This window comes from Chlamydotis macqueenii, chromosome 17 (assembly GCF_036417535.1).
Source record: "Chlamydotis macqueenii isolate bChlMac1 chromosome 17, bChlMac1.mat, whole genome shotgun sequence".
In the NCBI taxonomy this organism is placed as follows: Eukaryota; Metazoa; Chordata; class Aves; order Otidiformes; family Otididae; genus Chlamydotis; species Chlamydotis macqueenii.
In genome coordinates, this window is record NC_141572.1 from 12,000,553 (window position 1) to 12,019,653 (window position 19,101).

At 47.3% G+C, this 19,101-nt stretch overlaps 1 protein-coding gene across 2 annotated transcripts in view; it reads left to right on the top strand.

Moving 5' to 3' along the window:
• PXN (paxillin) overlaps nt 1-19,101 on the top strand; it is a 50,218-nt gene that overhangs the window by 22,768 nt on the left and 8,349 nt on the right. The window contains exons 2-10 of one of the 2 annotated variants that reach the window (XM_086761530.1): nt 5,974-6,200; nt 6,722-6,837; nt 8,788-8,927; nt 9,299-9,500; nt 9,945-10,080; nt 14,094-15,146; nt 15,959-16,225; nt 16,759-17,172; nt 17,822-17,932. In XM_086761530.1, coding sequence (XP_086617656.1) covers nt 5,974-6,200; nt 6,722-6,837; nt 8,788-8,927; nt 9,299-9,500; nt 9,945-10,080; nt 14,094-15,146; nt 15,959-16,225; nt 16,759-17,172; nt 17,822-17,932 — 2,666 coding nt within the window. The remainder of the gene's footprint in view (nt 1-5,973; nt 6,201-6,721; nt 6,838-8,787; nt 8,928-9,298; nt 9,501-9,944; nt 10,081-14,093; nt 15,147-15,958; nt 16,226-16,758; nt 17,173-17,821; nt 17,933-19,101) is intronic. The other variant, XM_086761529.1, reaches the window with a different exon arrangement.

Sequence of the window (19,101 nt, forward strand, 5' to 3'; positions counted from 1 at the left end):
GATGTAGAAGAAAATTTGACCACCATCTTTTTGATCTACTTACTGTATTGATAATGCTCTGATTTGCTGGGTCAGCATGGCTTAATAGCTCATCCTCAGTTGTTGGGAGAGATGAACTGCACATGGAAATCTGAGGTAGTTTTCTTTCTTCTGGCCCTAACGCTGTCGTCTTTCAGCTGACCGAGTACGCTCTGTCTCTAGCCCTCACACAGACTGGAGTTATGTTGGACACTCGAGAGTGGAAGGGTTCTCCTTAACAGAAGAAAGCAAGTTTAGACTTCTCTAAATTGCCTCACTTTGAAAAAAATAAATTAACAAATTCTAGACTGCGTCTGAATAGTGGAAAACTATTTACTGCTTGAGGAAAAAAAAGCATTAAAAAGCTGCTTGATGCCAATTGGCAAATGTGAATTTGTCAATGCCTTGTCATGCAGGTTTTTCAGAACTAGTTCATGATGTGTTCTGCTTCATTATGCCACCTTAATCCAGGAGCATTTTTGAGATGCACAGAACGGAGGGAGGGAAGAGTGAACAAAGAGTATGTTTTGATACTCATGGAAAGACGCATGTAAATATCTTTATTTGTTTCATTTTAATAACTTCACTCTATTTAAGGGGGCTGAGCGCGCCTCAGATTTATAGAAAAGAGAGTTGATGTGTGCATCAGTACAAAGGGGCCCCTGTGTTATCCTTTCCAGTTCTGTACCTCAAAATTATTGTGATCCCTAGTCTGATGCTACTGCTCTTTATCAGACAAACCTGGGGTGTGGGAAGCTGAAGAATGTGCCCCTGCGATTGCACACGAGGCTGGTTCTGCTGGAGCATACTGCGTTTGCAGGACGGCGAGTGCTGACACGCAGCGAAGGAGCCTGTGTCAGAGCTCCTGGAATGCGTGAGCCGTTCCTCGGCCTGACAGAGGTGTGGGCAGGGGAGATAGTGCAGGAATGTGCAGTATATAACTTGGGAGATGATTACTCTTTTCAGCACAATTTGAACTGGTAAATAGGACTTACCTTAACGTGTTGTCCTACACATTCATCTTGCTGATTTTCTTGGTGAAAGGGATTTTTCTGAGCAGTCCAATACATTGGACATCAGCTTGAGAGTTCTTGTCCCAGGCTGTGTAAATGACTAGCAGAGCTTTGGCAGATGCTGGGAACTACCTTGAAGCAAAGCAGTTGGTATTAAGGGCTGCTCATACATATCTAGTGTATATGCAGAGCTGTGTGTGGGATTTGAAGATCAGAAACCCAAGGACCTTATCGTTAATAATGACTTGGCAAAAGGGAGGGAAGGGAGAGAGGGGCAAACTAATGCACCTGGACCTCCAGATGCCTTGGGGTGCTTTATAGCAGCAAAGGTATCAAACATGACATCATTCTTTAACTGTCCCTCCTCCACAGGAAAATCTATGTAGAAAAAAACCACTTGAATGCAAACACAAATGTCCTCCCATACTGGGGAGGATGTGGTTTGAATAGCCCTTTGGCCTCAACGTTGATTTCCCTTGAGTGTGTAATTTTTGGGTTGCCCAGAGGAGGGCTCAGTCTTGTACCTCTCGGGTTTGCATGCAGCTTTACCAGATGTTTGGGCAGGTTACCTGAGCCCCTGGAGTTCCCAGCCGTGCACACCTTGAGATGCACTGTGCTGCAGCAGGGAGTTAGGGTTAGATCAGCTGTGTGACCGCACCGGCACAGTGATAACAAGCTGGAGGGTCTGGGTTGGTCAGGTTTTAGCAAGTATCCCTCACTCTTCAACACCCCACTGAGCAGCACGCTGTTAACAGAGTGGAAAGTACAAATTCCCATACACACAGCCCGTGCCTGTGGGTAGGCTGGGCCCTACTGTTACTCTGTAGGGCCCTACTCTGGTAACTGGATTGTTTTGTTCCACTCCATACATTTGCGAGTTGACAATCTGTAGGTTGTGTTAGAAGCTTCTTGTAGGGGTGAGAGTGGAAGGAGAGGTGATCCTATGGAGGAGCTGTGGCCTGAAGATGTAGTATAACCCTGTCTGGTTTACTTTATTGCTACTAAATGGTTAAATCTGTCCTCCAGAGATAAAGGAATCTCTGATCTTTTAACCTTGGGAGATTCTGCCTCCTCGAGCTGCGTCTGCAGAATTTTAGAGTATTGGGGGCAGCAGTAAAACCGTGGTGATGTCAATGCGTGTGGTTGTTTCCAGAGTACTGGGCGATAGCCCCAGAGATGCTGCAGCGTGTGCTGGTATGAAGATGTGTGTCTTGTGGGGAGGTGCAGCACACGTGGCACCGGCGGAAAGTTTCTGTGTGCCTAAAACAGGGACAGGTTCCCGATTCTGTGGGGACGAACGAGTGAGGTGAAGTTACTGCCAAGTTAGGCAGTGCTGTCAGGTTCCATCTGGGCCCATGTAGGGATGTAGGGGTGCCCTCTGATGGCTGTGGTTGTGTGAACTGGTCTGCAGCAGCGCCTTAGGACGATCCAGTGAGCCGCTTCCTATGGGCTGGGAGGGACTGGCTGGCTGATTTACACCTCCCGCAGCGCGGTCCCTCGGGAGTCGCCTTGGGAAGGAACGCTTCATTACCCAATAAATCGATTGAACCATTTATGTTTCTATTTAAGTATGTAATATTTCTGTTTAAGGAGTGGTCACTACAGTAAACTCAATCCTGTAACGCGAGGCGCAGTGCTGCACAAGGCGCAGCATCTTTGTTACAGTTCATCAGGTTACAGCTGTCTGGTCCGTTTGGTGGAAGAAAGAAAGAAAGAAAAAGCAGTGGGTTGTCTTTTCCACTGATAAATTGCCCTTCTTGCCTCCCATCTCTATCTCGGGTTGTCTTCTGGTAGCATCAAAAATGTGCACAAATGCTAAATGAATGCACAATTTCGATCTTTTGGGATGAGGCGCTGTGTGGGGAACAACATGCTAACCCCTTTGGTTGGGTTTTGAATAATTGCCTTTGGTTGGTCTCTGGACTGCAGAACTCCTTAGGTTGAGCTCCAAGGGAGCGATTTGCAGCTGGTGCCCGTGGGTTGCGGAGTCGCTTCCCTCTCGCAGGGTGAAGCCCTGCAAGGTTGGGTGGACTGAGCAGGCACCGTGCCACCACTGCTCTCACCCTGCCCTCCGCGGGGCAATTCTCATGCCATTGTTGGACACTCTGAACGGGCGCAACTCCCCAGTCCAGCAAAGCTTCAGGAAGCTGTGGTTGCTAATAGGATTGGAGTGGGGAACAGTTTGTGTGACTGGAAGCGGCAATGGGGATAGAAGCGAGCGGGCCAGACTTTTCTGCTGTCGTGGCAGTGAGCTTGGAGGGAGCGAGTGGGATGTGAGGAAGGGTGGACTGTGGGTTTGCAGAACACGGAGACGAGCAAGCCCAAGGAGAGGTCCTTTGCCACCCGTAAACCAGTTTGAGTGCTCCTTTCCCTGTCCCGCCAGGTGGGGGTTGCCTTCCTGCAGCTGCCTCGGTATCAGCTGCAAAGTTGAAGTGCAGTTTGAGTAACCAGAGTGATTCCTCTCCAGCCTTTTCTCCTCCCTCCGCTTCCTGTTCCTCAGCTCAGCCTTGTTTGCTCAAGTCAGGAAGGGGGAGGGTATGGGGGAAGTTAATCATTAAACTGTGATGTCTTCTCCTTAACTCCTTCACAACCTAGGGACAGAGTGCTCCTGGCATTCCAGACCCCTCTTCTTCTGCAGACTCATAAAACTAAAGCAGTAAATCTAGCAGAACTTGCTCTGTACCGTTAGTAAAAAGCAGTGCATTTCTGTCCGATGGTTCATTCAGCAGAGTGCTGAGCCAAAGGGGTGAATTTTGTGGCGAGACGGTTACATCTGCCGGCCCTGCAGTGAGGGCTGGGGGTGGAGGGTGGAAAAATGGTTTGGGTCCCCTCTGCAGGGCTGGAGGAGCCCAACACCCTCATGGGATTTTCACTTCCTAGCGGAGTTTGATCTGCCTTTGTCATTGGTGGGGAGAAAAAAAACCACACCTTCTCGGATAGCACTTCTCTTGGAGCTTGTGTGCACAAACCTCCAGTCACAGGACCTTCCTGGTTGAAGGAATTGCAGCTCTTCAGCAGTTCCCCTGAGGTATGTGCCTTTCACTCTGGAATCCACCAGCTGTTCTTTTGCTTAAAAAGAAGATTAAGTTCATTTTTCCCCAGCTGCAGAAAGGTTGTAATCCTTCGGAGAAACTGCTTCTTGGGGTATTTTGACCCCTCTAGGAAGATGCCTGTGGGTTAAATGATTTGTAGCATCTTTTTGGCTAAATGGAAGGTGTAAATAATTTAATACAGTATTTAATTTGCTAATGGCGATATTCTGTTCTCGGAGGGCAGGACTGCTTATTTTTTTTTTCCTTTTGCGAAGCTTTGGTTTGTGGAAGAGAGTGAGTATAAAAGCAGCACCTTCCTTGTCTTGTAATGCAATAACACTGTCCTCTATTTGACTCGTTAATATATTTTCTTGAAGGGTTGCTAAGTGCTTTGGCCGGTGTGGTCCGCTGTGCTCAGGAAGTGGCTTTGAGCTGGCAGGTGCCCGCCCGCTTAGAGCCGGTAGGCAGCCATTAGGGCCAGCAGTTGTTCTGTTGCTATTCTGGTTCCACCTGATAGCTTCAGCTCCTTGTGACCCTGGTGAGGGGGATACTGCAGGGTGGCTACGCTTAGGCTGAGCCCTCGCACCACAAATCTGGATATCAAGTCTGCCTGAAGACAGCTGAGTCTGCGCGGAGGGGAGGGAGATCCAGGGGGTTTCTCAGAGCTTCCTCTCCTAATTCTGCTAAAGTTGCATTACTGCTCTCTGGCTGAATTCCACGTATCTGCCAGGTACGTCGTGATGCTCTTATAATGGAGAGCACTGATGTCCCAAGCAATCCAGCTCCTCTCTTAATAGCCTTAAAAGAGGCGTGCTCTAGAGCCTGCTGCCCCAGTGGAAAGCTGGGCACCCAGCCAGTCAGGCTTTCTTTAGAAAGTGAGTAGAGCGCAGACCTGCAGTCGATCGCTGGAGTTTCCCCCACCAGGGACTGCAGTGGGCTCTGCAGGGTGAGTTCACAGGACAGAAGGTCCAACGAGTCGGGATTTGCTTGTGAGTCACCACGGAGGAGCACGGAGTTGGAAACGGGCAGAGGATAGATTGCAGGGAGAAATCCGGAAAGGTGGGAATGCGTTTTCATGCCTCATCTCTGAGGGAGAGCATTTTTCCTGCTTTGAGATTTCTGAGAGGTGCTAGCTATATGACGTGGGTTCCTTTGCCTGGCCTGAGTTGCTGGTGTTTCTAGCTGGTGGAAGTTTTTCTTCTCTTCGGGAATTTGTGAGCAGTCTCCACCCAGCAAGCTGAGAATTGTTTCCAGGAGAAGAAATGACTTTTACCTGGCAGCCTCTGGAAGCTAGTTAACTGTTTGTGTGAGGTACTGGGAGGGATTTTTGTCAGGAAAATTGAAGCTTATATTCCTACTGCACCGGTGGACTGACTTGAAAATTTCATGCTTCTTCCACTACCTTAGACTCTGGAGAAAGCCCCTCCCGAGATCTTGTTTCCTGCAGAAAGCAGTGCCTGTGGCCACAGTAAATGACTCTGTGGTGATGCGGGGCCTGTAATTAGTCTGTGTCAATATCCTGTTGCGAGTTGGATCCCTGGGCAGGTTTCTCCTGGATTGCTCTTCCGCAGGGTGCAGTGAGACTACGGGTCCCTGTTGTTGGGCGATTTTCTGGTTAAGACAAAAATCTGAGACTGACACAGTTTTTTCTGGCTGCTTTCTTACCTTTTGGTGTTTTCATTGTACTAGAAGTTTGATTAACCCATTCAGTCCTGGGCTGCAGTAATGTTTTTCAGGGCATTTAGTAGATCACCCTAGATGAAAAGTCTTCCTGAAGACCTTCTGATAAGGATGTCCTGAATGAGGGAAAAGTGAAAAAGCTGTAGTCCAGGATTTTACCATTTTGGTGTTTTGTATTTTGTGGGTTTTAAAAATTCATTTAATTTTTTTTTTTTTATACTTTACTGCAGACGCCTTACTGGCAGACCTGGAATCCACCACCTCACATATCTCCAAACGACCAGTGTTTCTAACAGAGGAAACGCCTTACTCCTATCCAACTGGAAACCACACGTACCAGGAGATTGCTGTGCCCCCGCCAGTGCCCCCACCACCTTCCAATGAGGCCCTGAATGGCACTGTGATTGACCCCCTAGACCAGTGGCAACCCAACGTATCCAGATACGTCCACCAGCAAGTAAGTGAACATGTGCAGGTGGGGAGAGTGCATGCCTGTTTTGTTGGCGCAGTATTTTTGAAGGGAGTAGAAAAGGGGAGGGAATAGCAAGAAGTGAGGATGAGTTTGGCTATGAACAGAGGGGGGAAATGGATGGAGGTATGGAGTTCTAAGCTAACCAGCCAGAGCTAACTGGTTGGAGCAAATGGTAAAAAAAAGAGAACCCCGTTATCGCTGTTCTGACAAAATGGCAGTGTGATGAGATTAGTGTTAGTCATCCGTCTTGTAGCCTGTGGGAAGCAGACTGGGGCTTTCCAGCACAGATCTGCGACTCATAGCCAAATCTGAAGCAAGTGGAGAACAGCTGTTCCTGGTGTAGCTCATCTGATAGAGGCTGGTTGGCTATATGGCAGTGGTGCGTGGGTTGGTGGTTTTTTTGCTAATGGGCTTTGCTCTGTCCTATCCATGTGTGGGGTTGCAATGCAGTAGCGTACGTATTTGTTTTGTATTCTCTGTTTCCAATGTAAATCTCCTTTCCACAGCCTCAGTCCCAGTCTCCTATATACAGCTCTAGTGCCAAAAGCTCCAGTGCCTCTGTTCCTAGGGACGGGCTCAGCTCTCCTTCTCCTCGTGCCAGTGAAGAGGAACACGTCTACAGGTATCTTGTTGCTGTTAAGAGATAAGCCTAACTCACAACTTGAGCCTGCTGTGGCTCAAGCCATCAAGCTTCTGTAAATGGAAACAAAAACTGCACCCTCTGTGCATGCTATGTTCTCCTGTGTTGGTTTTGATTACCTGTTTTGTAAGATGCCATTGTAACCTTCATACTCATTTTGAACATTGACCTGGACCTGGCCCTTTGGTTTGCTCAGCTGCAGAATAAGTTAAGGATCCGTCAGAACAGGATCTGGATTGAGTTGTGAAGGATACGATCCAGAGACAGGGGACCAATCCATCCTGTTAAGCAGCCTAAAAGTTCTTTAGGAGGTGGGTGGCCTTTGGGTCAGTTATCCTAGGGAACTCCGTTACCTGTGGCCTAGCAGGATGTGGAATGACTTGAATTTTCATGTAAATTCAGACTTCTTAAAACTTTAATCTCAGTAGATGATAGATAGATAACTAGTTTATACTCACAAAGGCAGATGCTCTTACGCTTTGAGCAGCAGCCTGTGTGGTAGGACAGAGCTTTCTGCTGACATGGGGATGAGTGAGGAAGAGGCTGTCAGAACTTCATCTCTGATGGCCATCCTCAGTGCGCTCTGTCCTGGGTACCTTTTTACAGTGTGGAGACTGTTTCTCTGGAGTCGGGTTCTAACCATGGCTAACTCTTTCTGCTGAGTAGGAACTTGCTTTGAACCACAACTAATTCTGGGTAGAGGCAGACATATCTAGAGATGGCCCAACGGAGGCAGTAATTGTAATTTTTTTTTCAGATGGCTGTGTGCAGTTAGTACAAAATGGAGATAATTACAGCCATAAGTCCTCTTGTACAAGGGTCTGGCATGGCTTGGTTCTGGTGTGAGCTGTAACTTGTGTGCATAGGTTGAGATGAAGTATGCCCTCCTCAGATCGCATATGTGGATTTCCCCCCGCCACCTTCCCCCCCAGTCTGAAGAGAAAGATAACAATTGCCCTTATGGAATTTCGTAATTGTCACTGATGTTATAGGTGTCAGAGTCTTAAAGCCTGTTACAAATTAACTTTCTGAGCATAACGTCATAGTGTGCCCAAGACAGATATTCCCATTTCGGATTTGGAAAGTGTCTTTCTGGCAAAATAAGAACCTCAAGAACATCAGAAGTTATTTCTCCATTTGTAAAACAAGGAGAAAATAATTTCCCTGCCATTGAAGATGGGAAGACACTTACTACAGTGTAATTACTGTAAAAATCACTGCACTGGTGCGAAGTTATGCTTTGAAATAGTTTGCAGTTGTGCGTGGTAAATGAGATCACCCGTGTAAGACAAGCTGTAATTACAGCAGTGTTTTATACGCACTTGTGCACAGGTAAACTTTCAAGGCTTGTGTATTTAACACAGGAGAAAATAGTTTCCAATTACTTTCTTATAAATTGCTTGGAGTTCCCCAAATTAAAGGTTTGAAGACTTGAAAAGAGACCTTGAGCGCTGCAAGTGGCTACCACATAACCTGCTGCTTTTGGCTTTTTCTTGATAACTGCAGTTTGTACTTTGCCTCTTTCTCCAGTCTGTGCCAGCCCTGCATTCCCTTGCCGCGGGGGGAGGTTTTTGCTGCTTGCTGTGATGTCAGCAGAAGCAGTCATTTTCCTGCGTGCAAGCTAATGGTTCTGCTGCTGTTCTGTGTCTTGGATCTGCAGGTGGTTAACCCTGCTACAGGGCTGTACAGTCCTAAAACCTGAGGCCCTGTCCATCAGTGCTATTTCTTTGTAACTGAGGAATGAAGATGTGGTTTAAGCAGTGGCTCTGTTGTAGTCATTTCACAAAGCACACGTCTTCTTTCCCTCAGAGCTAAAAGCATCAGCTTGAAAACCGTACATGACGTGTAAACTTTGTGAACCTAATGTAAGTTTCCCTCCATCCTTCTGCTGTAGCGTGATGTAGAAGTCTCACGCTTCCTTTTTATCTTTAGTTTCCCGAACAAGCAGAAGTCTGCAGAACCATCTCCTACAATGACCAGCTCCTCTCTGGGCAGCAACCTCTCAGAACTGGACAGACTCCTTCTGGAACTGAATGCTGTTCAACATAATCCCGCCAGTGGCTTCCCAACAGGTAAGGAATAGCAAGATGTTTGTATGAGTGGATAGTTTGATTCTCAAAATAGTAGCCTACTTTTTCCTTCCAACATCCTTACTGAAGGAGACCTCTCCAGCCCCGATCAAAGATTCATTTAGTACGGATGGGATCTCTTGAGGTCTGTGGTGCAGCACCCCGTTCAAAGCAGGGCCAGCTTCAAAATTGGCTCTAACTAAAGTTTCAAAGTTGTATTAGATTGCTCAGGCCCTTGCGCTGTTAAGTTGTGAATATTATCAAAGATGGATGTTCCGCAAGGTTTCTGGGCAATTTGTTGCTGTTGTCTGTGATTAGCATATATGTATGGACCTGGGGTCTGAATGACTCTCTTCTGCTTCCCCTTTCTTAAGATGAAGCCAGCAGAAGCCCATCACTGCCTGGTGTGACTGGACCTCACTATGTTGTCCCAGAGAGCAGCAGCTCAGTGGGAGGGAAGGCTGCACCCCCTGCAAAAGAAAAGCCAAAACGCAATGGTGCACGTGGGATTGAAGATGTGCGTCCCAGCGTGGAGAGCCTGCTGGATGAGCTGGAGAGCTCTGTGCCAAGTCCAGTGTGAGTAGGGTTTTGGTGGTTGCTGACTTGGGTGAGGTGGGACAGGCTCTGTGGGAACAGTGACTGTAGTGTAGGGACAGATGCTGCGGGAGAGTGACAGACAGACGATGGGCTTTGTCTAAAGGTCGGAAACCAAGCAAGTGCATGAAGATGCTGGTGCTCTTTTATTTACTCTTGAATAAAAAAATACTTAAGTCATGTTACAAGAGATGGATTATTCAAACTCAGATTTATAGCTCATCAGACATACTGGTGGGTACTTGTCTGACAAAATTAATGTTTGATTATAATTCATTTCTTAGTGGATGGGCTGCCCAGGGTGGGTAGTGCTGATGAAACTCTTTATGCTGTGCTTGCTTGGGGGAGCAGTGGAAATTTCAGTCTAGGAGTGGTCTTCCTGGCTTAAATATGCTTTTTTTTTCTTTTTTTTTTTCCCCTTGTCAGCCCTGCAATCACTGTGAGCCAAGGTGAGGTGAGCAGCCCCCAGCGGATCACTGCCAGTCAGCAGCAGACCCGTATATCTGCTTCTTCAGCTACACGAGAACTGGATGAGCTGATGGCATCTCTCTCTGACTTTAAGGTACTCTATCATGACAACTTAATACTTCATCTTGTCCCTCCTCACCCCTAGACTCTCTTGCCCGTTAGTCATATCTGCTGCCCTTGGTTGGTCTCCAAAATGTCCTCTTTACCTCCCGAACTTCCTCTGAAAAACTTCCTGTGGTGCTATTTGTGCTTGCTGAGTGCTGCTGTAGGTGTTCTCAACTGCTATAAATTCTCATCGCTGGCAGGGTAAGGCAGTTCTGGGGTCCGTTTATCCTTCAGCTCTGCAGTTTGTCTGTTTGGCAAAGGTAATGAGCTCAGTACAGGGTGAATTATTTTGCTGTGCTACAGCTTACATGGGACAGCAGTCTGCTTACTGACAGAGACCAGACTCTTCTGTTCTGTGGGATGACTCTCCTCTTTGGAGTGTGTTTTCACCCTGATGTGCTTTCCCTGAGGAGGATCTTCTAGGCATGTGGTATGAGCACTGAAGCCTTTGCATCAGACAACTGGAGACTTCAAAGGTTTCCATCTTAAAACAATATCTCTTACTGACCTCAAAATGATATTCAAGTCTGAGCTTCTTGCAGGGGCAGAGGATGGCGAACACTATTCAGAATCTTGTTTGGAAACCAAACAATATATTGTATTGGAAAATAACTGCTCCTTCAGTCACAAGTAGCACATAAAAATCCCCTAACAGCATAAGCTTAGGAGTAACTTGCCTGTCGTCATCTTGATGCCTGCATGATGTACTTGGGTAACTTGTTTTTATTCATATAGGTGTTTTATCATTCTTGCACTAGGTGATTAACTGTGGAGCTTATTTTAATGAGACTTCATGTACCCATAATCATAGCAAAAAGAAAAATGTTTTATCTTCTTACTTTCTACTTTCAGCTGCTTTGCTTACTGAATTACTCACTTGAATTTGTTCCGAGAGAGGTGGAGAAAGCAAATATCTAATACATTCTCTTTGTTGTCATTGTTGGGTTTGCCTTTCTTACATACACAGGCAAGTTTGCTTTCTGATCCTAAGGAGGTCCCTAACTCTGTTTTTTCCTCATATGGAAGATTCTGCTGATGCTTGGTGTTTCTTGTCTGTGCTGAACTCCATCTCCTCCTACCATGACTTTAAGTGGGGCAGCCAGCGCTGAGGAATGTTTTGTGAGGAGAGGTAGACAGGACATTCAACGACAGCTTTGCTGTTTGTTGTTTTCTCTGTGTCATCGTTCATGTGAGTGCTTTCAATGTGTGCTCTGGGTTTCATGGAGGCCATTACCGTACCCAGAGCTTTGACCAAGTGCGTGAGTTCAGAACTCGCAGTGAGCGTGCACGCTCTGTGGGCCTTCACGCGCCTTGCACTTGATGGAGTTGAATTCAGTGTGCCATTTCTGGCCCGTGTACTTCATTTTGTGAGAATCCAGGAGTTACTCACTGTTTTCTCTAGACTTACTGTAGTGTGTACTTAGTCAACTACAAATATTGACCCCTTAGTGTTGCCTTTTTTCCTCCATATTAGATCCTAGGGTAGAGTGTAGGATATCCCCAAGTGTCTGTTCAGTCTGAAAAACCACTGTTGAGGAGCTGGAGAGAGTTCCCACGTGGGCTGCTGGCTCCTTCTGTGTGTGTGGGAGCTTGCGTGCCATGGCCGTGTGCCCCTGCTGCTTTTATCAGGGCTCAGAAAACAAGCTCAGGGTGTGGTTGCTGCCACCGGCCTTTGCTCCTAGGTGAGCTCTTGGCAACTGAGAATGACCTTGCCAGCACAGGTTTTCCTTGCAAGGTACAAGTAGGGGACACTTCTAGGTGTGGATGTTGAAATGCTTTGCAGTTTTGAGAAAGTGCCTAAGAATTTTTGTTCAACTCCAATAAAACCTGCGTGACAGAGATGAGCTGCTTTCTGTAATACTGCTTGCCTTCCTGGCTTCATTTCTGGTTGAGCTGTAAGAACAAACCAAAAAGCAGCGAGACTTTAAGATTTAGGCTTTGTAAACACAGCATTAGTATTTTTGTGAGGCGTTGAACTCATCTGTGTCTAAACGTTCTTCCTGAAGCACAAAGAACATGGCTTCTGTGATCCTTTTCCTTTTGTTAATATTGTCATTGGCTGTTTTTAACAGTTACTTTCCTTTTTCCTGTCCTCCAGGTTGCTTCATTTTTCCCTTCCGTCCTTGTTTGGTTTTACCTCCTCTATTTGTGCCAACTAGTGGTGTTAGCTTGTCTGTAAAAATGGATTTCTAGTCTGGTACAGACAGGGTGGGAGAGAAGTAGAGTCTTTGCAAAGGTGAATGATGAAGGGCTGTTGTTTGAGTGCCAAACCTGTGTGTAGTTGCAAGAAATAGGACAGAAGAACTAAGTATGATGTGTAAGGAGTTGGTACTTGGTACAAGTAGAAGTTGCAGTAGATGGGGACGGGAGGAGCAGAGGCACTGATGTTTGATTTCCCTCATACCCCAGAGTAAAAGGTGCTGTTACAGACAGATACATGACCCTTTTATCATCTTCTGCTCTTTTTAATGAGTAGCTTATTCTTCTTGCTTACAGAATGCATTTGATTTTGGTTATCTAGCTCATCAGCCAGCAGGCACCGAGATTATTTAATGCACTTGTTTTTTCAGCCTCTGCCGTTCCTGTGTAATATGATACTTGCTTACTGCATAGCTACGTGCTTGTATTTATTGTTCTATTACTGTTGAGTGTTTAACCATTGCTCTTATTTTGGAGCTAGTATGTTTTCAGTATGCTGGAAATACTCGGTTTTGAGCAAAATAATAGTCTTGCCTTGAAAATTACTGATTTCATTTTAGGAAATCTGGAAACGAAGTGTGAACCACAGCGTAAAACCAGGTTACTTTTGCAGATGCATCCAGCTTAGGCAAAATACAGGTGGAGGGCAATATTGGGAAATTCCCTCATTTTAAATACAGAATGTATTTATTAGTCCTTTTTGTCTCTGCTGTGACTGTGGGTCTTGCAGTGCTACTCAAGGAGAGGAGCAATATGTAATGAATTGTCGTCCCCCGTTGCTCTTCTCTTTCCGAGTGCGATCTCCCTGTAGCGCTGTGTTGTGACTTCAGAAATGTGTGTATGCGTGCCAGCTCCTGACCCCGTGCGATGGTAGCAGCTTAGGTCAACGGAAGGTATATGTCCCTTCCATCTACTGGCAGATTTTGTGCGTGTTCTGGTTAATTTTAACCTTTCATTCATGATAAGTATTCCAGAAAGGTAAGTAAAGACTGAGATACCATGCATGGGCTTAGGAATTTACACGCCCTACTGAACCAAAAATTCCGTATCAGTTGCTCTTGTTGAAGTGTACTTTGGATCAAAATTAATACTGATTTTATTACAGTGTAGATGTGTAGTCTTTGGCCTGAGGGAAAGAGGCTGATCTAGCCGTCTAAGCAATGCTTACGAGGGCATGGAGTGACTTGACAGAGTTGTATGGATTCAGCATATGTCACATCCAAGGTGGGATGAGTGATGTGAATAGAACAAAGCCCGTGTCATCTGTTCTTGCTGTGAATGCCCGGAAGCTTTGTTTTCGTTGCCATGTACTCAGCTAACTAGAGCATTTTATTAATCTATCAAGAAGAAAATGTCATGCTTTGTTCTATTCATTGATTGCTTTTTCTCAGCTTTGAAATGTAAAATTTACATGTCTGACTATGAGTAAGTTAATGTGACCTTTACTCACAGTCTAGACATTCCTGGGTTTGTAGCTGGCTTCCACGTGGCCGCTGAATGCCTCCGTCACAGCTGCAGGTGAACACATGAGCTGTCACTTAGAAGGAGCGCGTAGGAAAAGGATCGCGATGGCTGTAGAACTTCATCTGCTATACTCTCATGTGAAGATCAGCACAATGTCTTACTGGTTCTGCTCTTTGATATCTCATTTTCCTTCCTTACTCATGAAAGTAAGGCTTTGAATCAACATGGCTCTTTGATTTGGAGGTCATGATTGCTGTAATGCTTAATTCTTTGCCTTTTTTCTTCTCTTTACCTCTATCTTTTATCTTTTTCTCTCCTTATTCTGTCTCCTTTTTGCAGACTAGTTCCACTATGTCTTTGGTTTCTGAACCCTCCCTAGAACCGGGTCCCAGTTCAGCAAATGTAGACTCCAGCAACACTCCTCACAGCTTAACAGTGCTATCCAGTTCCAAACACCCTTCTGCAAGTCACAGTGGGGACTGGGCAGTGCCAACATCTGCCCCCTCAACAGTCCTCTGCATTGAGGAAGCCAGTAACAATGTAGTTCTGCCTACTTCAGGGCATTCTGCCACTCCTCCACGTGTGCCCTGTTTGCCACAAATAGTCCCTGTGCCCCCACCACGAGTCTCTTCTAGTTCTGCTTCTCGTGGGGAGCAGATGACCTCTGCAAGCTTGGTTCAGCTGAGCAGAAAGCCTGACTCTTCTAGAAGTGTTTTCCAGGCTGTGCCGACTTCCAGTGTGGAGCTTCTGTGTAGATCTGCTAATGTGGAGGCACTGGGCCTAGAGAACGATTTGGCAAAAGAAACTGAGCAGAAGGAGCAGAGAACTGGCCCCAAAATCTCAAGTATACCAATTTCAAACACTTTAAATGGTCAAGGAAAGGGGCAGATGCCTAAAGAGCTGTATCAAGAGGGAGCATTCAGGGACCATTCAGCCCTTCCTTCCCAGGGCAGAAATGTGGAGACAGTGTTAGATGAGCTGTGGGCCCTGGAGCTGTCCGCACACGTGCCAGAGGTACGTGCAAAGACTGACGGTGTTTTGAATCCTGTGTATGAACCTTCTGTTGTGGCACTGGATCGGCGGGATGTCTTCCCAGACACTAAAAAGCAGTTGGGCTTTGTAGTGGAGCAAGGACAGGAGCCAAAAGCTGAAGTTCCACATGAAACCGAGATAGATGGCTGTCCTGATCTGGTCAAGAAGAGGCGGGGCAGAGAGACAACTCCTAGGAGGGCCCGTACTGCTAACATGAACAAAGCCAGAGGAGACCAGGAAAATGAGCAGTTCAGAAGCTCTGTAGTCACTCCGGAATCTCCTGAAAACGTTTGGAAAGCTGAATGGGATCTGCCATGCATCTCCAAACCACCCATTGAGAGGATTTCTGCGTCAGGCCAGGCAGGCACTGAATGAATGTAGGAGTAGGATGAGTCCTCCCTAGGACCGTTGTGACAGCGCACTAACACTTTGTGTGTGGTGTGAGCGTGCCTGGACCCACTCACGCTAACAGCATGCAGTTCTGAGCACTGTTACTGACAGCTGCATGTCATGGAGGTTTGAAATCCTCTGCTTTATCTTGTGGTCTCTTCTGCACGTCAGTCAGCAGCACAGAACATGGCAGTCTGTAGGGACTTGCCCGTGAAATGGACTTTTATTCGCTAGCTGGGGTAAGGCTCGGTCCATAGAGGCCTCTGAAAAGTTAAAGGGCTGTTTCATGCCACTGGAGGATGTTCCTGACTTGGAATGGCAGCTCCTCTGCTCTGCTAGCCTTCTTAGGTCTCATTGGTGGCACTGTTATTGTTCCTTCTAGTGCTGGAAGTACGCTTTCTGCACCAGACATCTCTGACCAAGAGCCTTATGCCTGTAAAGGGCAAACAGAGAGGCTGCTCTGTGTCCTTGTGACGCTGAGCTTTCTTTAATGCTCGGTGGAGTGGTCATGCTGCACCTTCTGTCTTGGCTTCCTGCTGGTTAATCTTTCCCTTCCTTTTCTAGATAGTTATTTTTGGCTGCTGTGATTATCCTTACGGGGTTTTTCCTTGCACTGAGTCACTGTTCTGGGCTGTGCCAAGAGGAATTTTGGCATTGTGGAATAAATGTCATCACTCTTCCTGCTCACGATTGTCACTAATGTCTTGAGTTTGTGCTGTTGCATCTTGGGGCTTGCTCTGACATTGCTCTTCTCTGCTGATACTATTGCCTTTGTCATTTAGATTAAATCTTTAATCAAGAGGACAAAAGAGACTGCAAATGTGCATCCAATGTATCGTGACCTCTCTCCAAGACGTAAGCTAGGTCCTGCCATATTTCACAAGACTGAGTCCCAGGATCGCTTGATTGAAGAACTTCAGGACAGACTGGGCATCGCTAAACAGGAACAGGAAGAATGGAAAAGCCAGGATGACTGGCTGACAGAGGGGGTCATTATCACTGCCAGACCCCAGGGGGAGGAGCAGAATGGTGGACAGCAAGTAGAGAAGGTAGAAACAGGGACGTGCTGGGAGATTCCAGCATGTCTCTCTGTCCAGATAGCCTTGTGTGGAGGTGCAGGTTAAATTTCTGAGTGTCTTAAGCAGCACAAAACAAAGAACTAACTCTTTCTACTCAGCCTTGTCTGGCCTAGAAAGGGAAGCAGCACTCAGGTCCTAATTTCTGATGTTTAAGAATTAGAGTGGGATCTGAGGGTGCTGGTGATGGTGTCTGTTTGGGCAGTCTGCTGCTGTCACATATCAGATGTCCATGTGGGGATTATTTTTAAAACCATGCCTGTCACAGAGGCATGCTTTGTTTTCCCCAATAGCATACCTGTGCAGGCGGTTCTGGGTGTAAGATGGTGCTCTTCCTTGAGCAACACAGGGAAGCATGTTTTCCAGTTTCCTTCTCTCTCTTGCTGCTTTTCCCCTTAGATAAATACAGTGGTAACAAGCTAACAACCAGCCTTCCTGTTGCAGGAAGTGCTTGTTGGTTCCTCTTTGGATTTGTTCACCTTTCTTCTTCCTCCCTGTCTTTCTAGGTGGTTTTTCCTCCAGAATCCCCACTGCCCCCAAGGAGGACGGTCTCTGTTCCAGCCTCTTCCCCGCTCCAGCCTTCCAAAGAAGCTGCAAAGACAATCCCTGCTAACGCTGCTCCCTCTGGCCCTGCACCTCTCCTCCCACTTCCACCTCAGCCTTCTCATGTGCCATCTACCCCAGCTCCTAGTCCAGTCTCCTCCTCTTCCTTCAGCTTGGCTCCCCAGGCTCTCTCCCAGTGGGAAACTTCTGATGATGATTATCATGAGCTTTCTGTTGTGGGCATGCCTCCTGAAGATCCTAGGCACTCGTCTTCTCCCCAGACCTGGACCCATAGCACCAAGACAGTTGTTTCAGTTGGCTGTCAGACTGAAGATGACTCTTTCTTCCCACAGATGCAGGCAGGCTTTTCTTTTCTCGTTGTTTTGTTTTGTTTTGTTTTGTTTTTTGTTTTGTTTTGGTTTGGTTTGGTTTTTTTTGCAGTATTTTCTGCTCCAACTACTGCTCCTAACTTGATAGCTCAGTAGATACGACGTTGAGGTAAAGGCTGGTACTGAACTGCTAGATAGGGGAGAGGACACACTGGCAATATCTAGTCCCAGCTGTGCCTCTCTGGTGCTGCAAAGTACATGCCTGTGCGGTAACCTGCTGGAGTGTGTGTGGTTCCTGTCTGCCCTGATGGTCACTCTGTGCAGCAGGGACTCTGTATTTCCCTCTGAGATGAAGAAGGTGGCTCTGAAACACAGAGTGTGGCTCTCCCTGCCACAATCTCTCTTGGAGTGAGGGGCAGTGAAAGATCTCAATACTGAAAGGAGCAAATTGGCAGTCCTTCCTGTGTTTGCCCATTTGGGCACGTGTCCGCAGCACGAGTGGGTTTGGGAGTGGAGGTGTTATGGTCAAGAGCCATATTCTGCATCTCCTGCCATGGAAGGGCTGCAGTTCCAGGGTGGTGGGAAGTCTTTAGTGACTGTATGAGCAGTGCAGTGACATGCAATGTCATGTGTACAGCCAGCTCTCAAGCAGTGAGCACGGAAACACCTCTGCATCTTGAACTGTTGTCCTTTTCAGGTGACCTCTACTCCTCCCCTCGTCCGCAGTGCCAATTTGTTGGCTGCTCATGCACCCCTGGGTGCCCCCACCCCTGAGAAGGCAGGACCTCCTTTCTGTTTCCTCTGCATGGTGTGCATTCTGGTCGATGAGTACGCAGCACGTGCTGCTGGGATCTGCTCCCAGAGCTCCCAGCACTGTTCCTGTAGAAGATATCCTGTACTGCATGGTTTGCTGCTCACAGAGCCCCTCACTGAACTTGTGGCGGATCTCATGGGTGACGGGCGGGAATTTGAAGGGCTTTTGCGTGATGAATTGATGTGGATGCTGTGCTGGGTGTCCCTTGTAAACAGCAGGCATTGCATGCAGGAGGTGGAAACAAACCTTTTTCAGGTCAGGACTTGTCTGTGAGCTGTGGGGAAGGCTGGGTCGCCAGGCCAGGTAGAAATTGTAGTGTCTGCAGGTGGCTGTGCCTGCGCTGAGGTTAGCTGTGGCTTGCAGGGGTGTGTGGTCCCTGCAGGCAAGGGTGACGTGCTGTGTTGCTGTGTGTTGGATTATCTCATCTCCTTTCTCTCCAGATGGTTTTTATCATTTGTGAGTGGCATTTGAGCCCGCCCTGCCTGGTGGCCACAAGCCCCTGGCTAGAGTGAGAGAGGATAAGGTTCTCTCAAGGCAGTCCTTTTCATCCTGCTGTGCCGCGCAGGAAGCCCTGGCTTTGTCCTGGGACTCAACCTGGCTCTGTATACAGAGCAGCCTGTGGTCTCCCTCCTGGGAGAGTCACCTTGCCATGGTGTGCTTTGGAGACAGTCGCTGTAACCGTTGGGTAGCAAATAACTGCTGCGTGGGAAGGGTTTGTTTTAGGCTCGGGACACTGGGGTGTGATGGGGCTGTTCTGTGCTGCTCGACTGGGAGAGGGTCGAGCTCTGGGGGTGGCTGGGAGGAGAGAGGAGGGGAAAAGCTGCGTTAGGCTCTGTGGGGAGTCATGCTGTGTGCAAGGCAAGGCTGGTAAGGAATGTGTGTCTCTGAAAAAGCTAAAGTTACGTATGTCATGAGACTTCTTATACAAACACGTAGAAACCAGGGTTTGTTACTGAGTAAACTGTTGACTACAAGTATGGCCAGCTGCGGGATGGGGAATAGAGCTTCTCCTGAGGCTGGAAGGGCAGGTTCTTCCAGGACTCTGAGGAACTTCAGCATGTCCCCACTCCCCTGGCTGTGCTGGCAGCAGGCTGGAGGGTTGTTCACAAGTGCAGATTTTGTGTCTGTTTTAATCTGTCCTCTTAGTAAGAGAAAACACGTGC